This window comes from Drosophila willistoni, unplaced genomic scaffold (assembly GCF_018902025.1).
Source record: "Drosophila willistoni isolate 14030-0811.24 unplaced genomic scaffold, UCI_dwil_1.1 Seg169, whole genome shotgun sequence".
In the NCBI taxonomy this organism is placed as follows: domain Eukaryota; kingdom Metazoa; phylum Arthropoda; class Insecta; order Diptera; family Drosophilidae; genus Drosophila; species Drosophila willistoni.
Window position 1 is genome coordinate 2,992,893 of NW_025814128.1, and position 5,306 is coordinate 2,998,198.

General features: G+C 39.3%; 2 protein-coding genes across 3 annotated transcripts; one reads left to right on the forward strand and one right to left on the reverse strand.

Moving 5' to 3' along the window:
* The first annotated feature begins 218 nt into the window (after window positions 1-218).
* On the forward strand, window positions 219-2,499 carry LOC124460995. Its single transcript, XM_047012586.1, has 4 exons — window positions 219-886; window positions 918-1,447; window positions 1,883-2,113; window positions 2,333-2,499. Exons 1-4 carry the CDS (start codon window positions 876-878, stop codon window positions 2,497-2,499), a joined length of 939 nt encoding a protein of 312 aa, XP_046868542.1. The 5' UTR covers window positions 219-875.
* Window positions 2,500-2,584: 85 nt separating this feature from the next.
* Window positions 2,585-4,613, reverse strand: LOC124460943. 2 transcript variants are annotated; one of them, XM_047012530.1, is made up of 3 exons: window positions 4,308-4,327; window positions 3,384-4,042; window positions 2,585-2,948 (listed from the first exon to the last, which is right to left on the reverse strand). In XM_047012530.1, exons 2-3 carry the CDS (start codon window positions 3,907-3,909, stop codon window positions 2,683-2,685), a joined length of 792 nt encoding a protein of 263 aa, XP_046868486.1. In that variant the 5' UTR covers window positions 3,910-4,042; window positions 4,308-4,327; the 3' UTR covers window positions 2,585-2,682. The 2 variants fall into 2 exon arrangements, with proteins under 2 accessions (XP_046868486.1, XP_046868485.1); XM_047012529.1 differs by having other exon boundaries at window positions 3,384-4,613.
* Window positions 4,614-5,306: the final 693 nt, after the last annotated feature.

Below are 5,306 nucleotides of genomic sequence, written 5' to 3' on the forward strand. Positions count from 1 at the left end.
ATCGTGTAGGACTGAGAATAGGCCAACATCTATTTTTTATACCCAAATAATAACAAGCTCACGATTAAAACTGACTAACTGTGCTGGATATCTGAACTACTCTGTGTTTTATACGAGTGAAATTAGACACACGGCCTACTTGATAAGAGATGAAATTCAACAAAAATAATTTAAATGTTCCAATCGAAACAGGCCGTGAAAAACCATATACAACGTTGAGACTTTCTAGATTTCAGTAAGGTGATGTACACTGTTGAGTTCACACGGCTTCGCTTGGGGATTTCCGTATACAAAAATTTAATTTTCCAGTTTTTTTTTCGGAACAAACAGTTGAAATTTTCTTTTAACTTCAGGACAAGCGTTCTGTCGCTGTCGCCGAGTGTGGTTCGGTGGAAGGCGCGCACAAGAATTGTGCGTCTCGAGTTCAGTCGTTGTTACAACTCGAGTGCGACCGAACTCGCTGCGCTAATTATTGATCAAGAAAATAATACACGTTATACACCAATCAGTTTTCCAACTTGATTTATTACAACAATGCCACGAACACGCAGGGGGGCTAATTTGAGTCGTCAAACAAACAGATCTAGAGGCATGCAAGATAGAAGAGCAATAAGATCAGATGCAGAAAGGCAACAAAGTAATGCAGATGTCCGTGTAAGAATGGCGCAGTTACGAGATGAGCGAAACCAACAAAGACAATTGGAACGAAGAGAAGCGCGCAGATTCGTAGCCAACAGACGTAGAGGGATTGACCAACATCAACAAGTACTTCGAGCATTTACATCACATTCATTTCTTCGACTAGCATTTCAGTATGAGCCTGATGTTGAATATTACGCTCATTCCAAAGTGGTAATTGGTACATTGGACAAGGAATGCCCGCACTGTCAAGCCCTTAAATTTAAAAATGAGCCAATTGGGATGTGTTGCTCATCAGGAAAAGTGAAACTTCCAGAAATTGAAACACCGCCGGAACCATTGCACGGCCTCCTTATTGGTACTGATCCAAATTCTTCGCTGTTCTTGCGTTCAATTCGGCAATTCAATTCATGTTTTCAAATGACAAATCACCTCAATTCACCATTTGCAACGCGCATTGTCAGCGAGCTGGACGCTCTGTTAAATGAGCACAACGAATTGTTGAAATTATTCAAATCACATATGCATAAGCTACAAAGTGACAATCACGCTATTTTCATCAATCCTGATAGAACACCAGCTGGAGGGCATATACGTCGATTCAACGCACCTGTTGTTGACGACGTGGCTGGAATCATGGTTGGCGACCATACAGCTACGCGACAAATCGTGATTCGAAGAAGAAATAATTCTCTTCAGTCCATTCCTGATACCCATCGTTTATATGATGCTCTCCAATATCCACTCATTTTTTGGAAGGGACAAGACGGATATTGCATAAACCTTAAGCAACGAGATCCGGTAACAGGTAATTCATTCATTAAGAATATGAAAACTCTTCAATTAATACATGGATATCTATATATATAAAATTCTCGAGTGTGGGGTTTGTTACCAAACTACTCCGAAACGGCTCGACCAATTCTCACGAAATTTTTTATGCAGATCGTGTAGGACTGAGAATCGGCCAACATCTATTTTTTATACCCAAGCTTTAAGAGTAGTAAAAGATTTTGCTCAACCTTTTGCCATCCATCTAAACTACTTTTACATTGAATGTTTTCGTAGTATGCCAGCTTTCGTTTTTCATTTATAAATCACTCAAATGTATATTGCTTAACAAATAGACTGTAATTTATACTTAACTGCAACTCAGCAATAGAGTTAAATAGAATTTAACATAGTAATAAGACGTTCAACATATCCAAAGACATCTACTTTAAGGGTTTAACTTGAATTTCAGCAATAAAATTACCAACCGCAATTTTAATTTTTCAAAAGCGGGCACAGCGAAGCGTGGCAGGGCATGTGAACATGCGCGTTCAAACGCTTCAGAATCCATCCGCCGAAACTTTTTCGAAACAGCTATTAGATATTGGCAATGGGAAAGTTGCCGTACATGAAAATACTGGATCAATAAAATTACCAACCGGTTTTTGCACAATCGTCCACTCGCAAGATGTTCTCATCGACTGTATATTTCCCGATGTACACACACAATATATAAATCTTGAGTGGCTGGCAGAAAGAGCCATTTTAGCAGCGAAAAATGTGGACGTTCATGGATTAAATTTCAAGATACAACAATTGTCGCCAACAGACTCTGTGTCATACAAATCTGTTGATACAGTTTGCAATACTATCGAAGCTGTAAATTACCCAGTAGAATTTTTGAATTCCTTGGATTTGCCAGGCATGCCACCGCACCACTTACAATTGAAAGTAGGATCTCCGGTGATTTTGCTCCGTAACTTGAACCCACCACGGCTGTGCAATGGCACACGATTGGTTATTAAAAAATTAATGAAGAACGTGATTGAGGCCACCATTTTAAATGGCAAGTTTCAAGCTAATAGGTAACACGAAATTCTTTGACTGTTAGGCGTTACGAAGTTCGCCGGGTTTGCTAGTGCTTTTTATATATTTATACTAGAACGTGATTGAGGCCACCATTTTAAATGGCAAGTTTCAAGCTAAAAGGTAACACGAAATTCTTTGACTGTTAGGCGTTACGAAGTTCGCCGGGTTTGCTAGTATATATTACTATATATATTGTGTGTGTACATCGGGAAATATACAGTCGATGAGAACATCTTGCGAGTGGACGATTGTGCAAAAACCGGTTGGTAATTTTATTGATCCAGTATTTTCATGTACGGCAACTTTCCCATTGCCAATATCTAATAGCTGTTTCGAAAAAGTTTCGGCGGATGGATCCTGAAGCGTTTGAACGCGCATGTTCACATGCCCTGCCACGCTTCGCTGTGCCCGCTTTTGAAAAATTAAAATTGCGGTTGGTAATTTTATTGCTGAAATTCAAGTTAAACCCTTAAAGTAGATGTCTTTGGATATGTTGAACGTCTTATTACTATGTTAAATTCTATTTAACTCTATTGCTGAGTTGCAGTTAAGTATAAATTACAGTCTATTTGTTAAGCAATATACATTTGAGTGATTTATAAATGAAAAACGAAAGCTGGCATACTACGAAAACATTCAATGTAAAAGTAGTTTAGATGGATGGCAAAAGGTTGAGCAAAATCTTTTACTACTCTTAAAGCTTGGGTATAAAAAATAGATGTTGGCCGATTCTCAGTCCTACACGATCTGCATAAAAAATTTCGTGAGAATTGGTCGAGCCGTTTCGGAGTAGTTTGGTAACAAACCCCACACTCGAGAATTTTATATATATAGATATCCATGTATTAATTGAAGAGTTTTCATATTCTTAATGAATGAATTACCTGTTACCGGATCTCGTTGCTTAAGGTTTATGCAATATCCGTCTTGTCCCTTCCAAAAAATGAGTGGATATTGGAGAGCATCATATAAACGATGGGTATCAGGAATGGACTGAAGAGAATTATTTCTTCTTCGAATCACGATTTGTCGCGTAGCTGTATGGTCGCCAACCATGATTCCAGCCACGTCGTCAACAACAGGTGCGTTGAATCGACGTATATGCCCTCCAGCTGGTGTTCTATCAGGATTGATGAAAATAGCGTGATTGTCACTTTGTAGCTTATGCATATGTGATTTGAATAATTTCAACAATTCGTTGTGCTCATTTAACAGAGCGTCCAGCTCGCTGACAATGCGCGTTGCAAATGGTGAATTGAGGTGATTTGTCATTTGAAAACATGAATTGAATTGCCGAATTGAACGCAAGAACAGCGAAGAATTTGGATCAGTACCAATAAGGAGGCCGTGCAATGGTTCCGGCGGTGTTTCAATTTCTGGAAGTTTCACTTTTCCTGATGAGCAACACATCCCAATTGGCTCATTTTTAAATTTAAGGGCTTGACAGTGCGGGCATTCCTTGTCCAATGTACCAATTACCACTTTGGAATGAGCGTAATATTCAACATCAGGCTCATACTGAAATGCTAGTCGAAGAAATGAATGTGATGTAAATGCTCGAAGTACTTGTTGATGTTGGTCAATCCCTCTACGTCTGTTGGCTACGAATCTGCGCGCTTCTCTTCGTTCCAATTGTCTTTGTTGGTTTCGCTCATCTCGTAACTGCGCCATTCTTACACGGACATCTGCATTACTTTGTTGCCTTTCTGCATCTGATCTTATTGCTCTTCTATCTTGCATACCTCTAGATCTGTTTGTTTGACGACTCAAATTAGCCCCCCTGCGTGTTCGTGGCATTGTTGTAATAAATCAAGTTGGAAAACTGATTGGTGTATAACGTGTATTATTTTCTTGATCAATAATTAGCGCAGCGAGTTCGGTCGCACTCGAGTTGTAACAACGACTGAACTCGAGACGCACAATTCTTGTGCGCGCCTTCCACCGAACCACACTCGGCGACAGCGACAGAACGCTTGTCCTGAAGTTAAAAGAAAATTTCAACTGTTTGTTCCGAAAAAAAAACTGGAAAATTAAATTTTTGTATACGGAAATCCCCAAGCGAAGCCGTGTGAACTCAACAGTGTACATCACCTTACTGAAATCTAGAAAGTCTCAACGTTGTATATGGTTTTTCACGGCCTGTTTCGATTGGAACATTTAAATTATTTTTGTTGAATTTCATCTCTTATCAAGTAGGCCGTGTGTCTAATTTCACTCGTATAAAACACAGGGTAGTTCAGATATCCAGCACAGTTAGTCAGTTTTAATCGTGAGCTTGTTATTATTTGGGTATAAAAAATAGATGTTGGCCTATTCTCAGTCCTACACGATCTGCATAAAAAATTTCGTGAGAATCGGTCGAGCCGTTTCGGAGTAGTTTTGTAACAAACACTACACACTAGAGAATTTTATATATAAAGATTATGAATAAAAAGCATTATGAAAAACTTCGACCAAGCTGGGAGTCGAACCCCGGTCGCCCAATCGCCAAGCGAGCACGCTTTTTATATATTTGCATCTCATTCTCTCGCAGGCTAAATACTATAAGATCTATATGTGTCTCTTTTTAGTGTCGCTTTTTCGTTTCATCGAGTCTCAAATCACTCCCAACGAATCTAAAGAAGTTTTCACTTCAAAAATTTATACTAATGAATATATTAAAATTTTGCTGGCATCTTATAGTTTTGCTCGGTATCAGCATCAGCTGGTCGTCGCCAGTTCTCACGCTGATGCTTCATCTATGGCGTAAAAGGTTGCCACCTTTCACACTCGTTGTCTCTGCTACTGATGTCCAGGGCCTATGGGCT

What these genes read in the sequence shown, in the direction of transcription:
- LOC124460995 (XM_047012586.1), top strand. An exon ending in GCAACGAGATCCGGTAACAG is followed by an intron (nt 1,448 to 1,882) that starts GTAATTCATTCA and finishes CTTGAATTTCAG; the next exon opens with CAATAAAATTACCAACCGCA. An exon ending in GCAAGATGTTCTCATCGACT is followed by an intron (nt 2,114 to 2,332) that starts GTATATTTCCCG and finishes TGGATTTGCCAG; the next exon opens with GCATGCCACCGCACCACTTA.
- LOC124460943 (XM_047012529.1), bottom strand. Translation starts at nt 4,296, where the DNA reads ATGCCACGAACACGCAGGGGGGCTAATTTGAGTCGTCAAACAAACAGA. An exon ending in GCAACGAGATCCGGTAACAG is followed by an intron (nt 2,949 to 3,383) that starts GTAATTCATTCA and finishes CTTGAATTTCAG; the next exon opens with CAATAAAATTACCAACCGCA.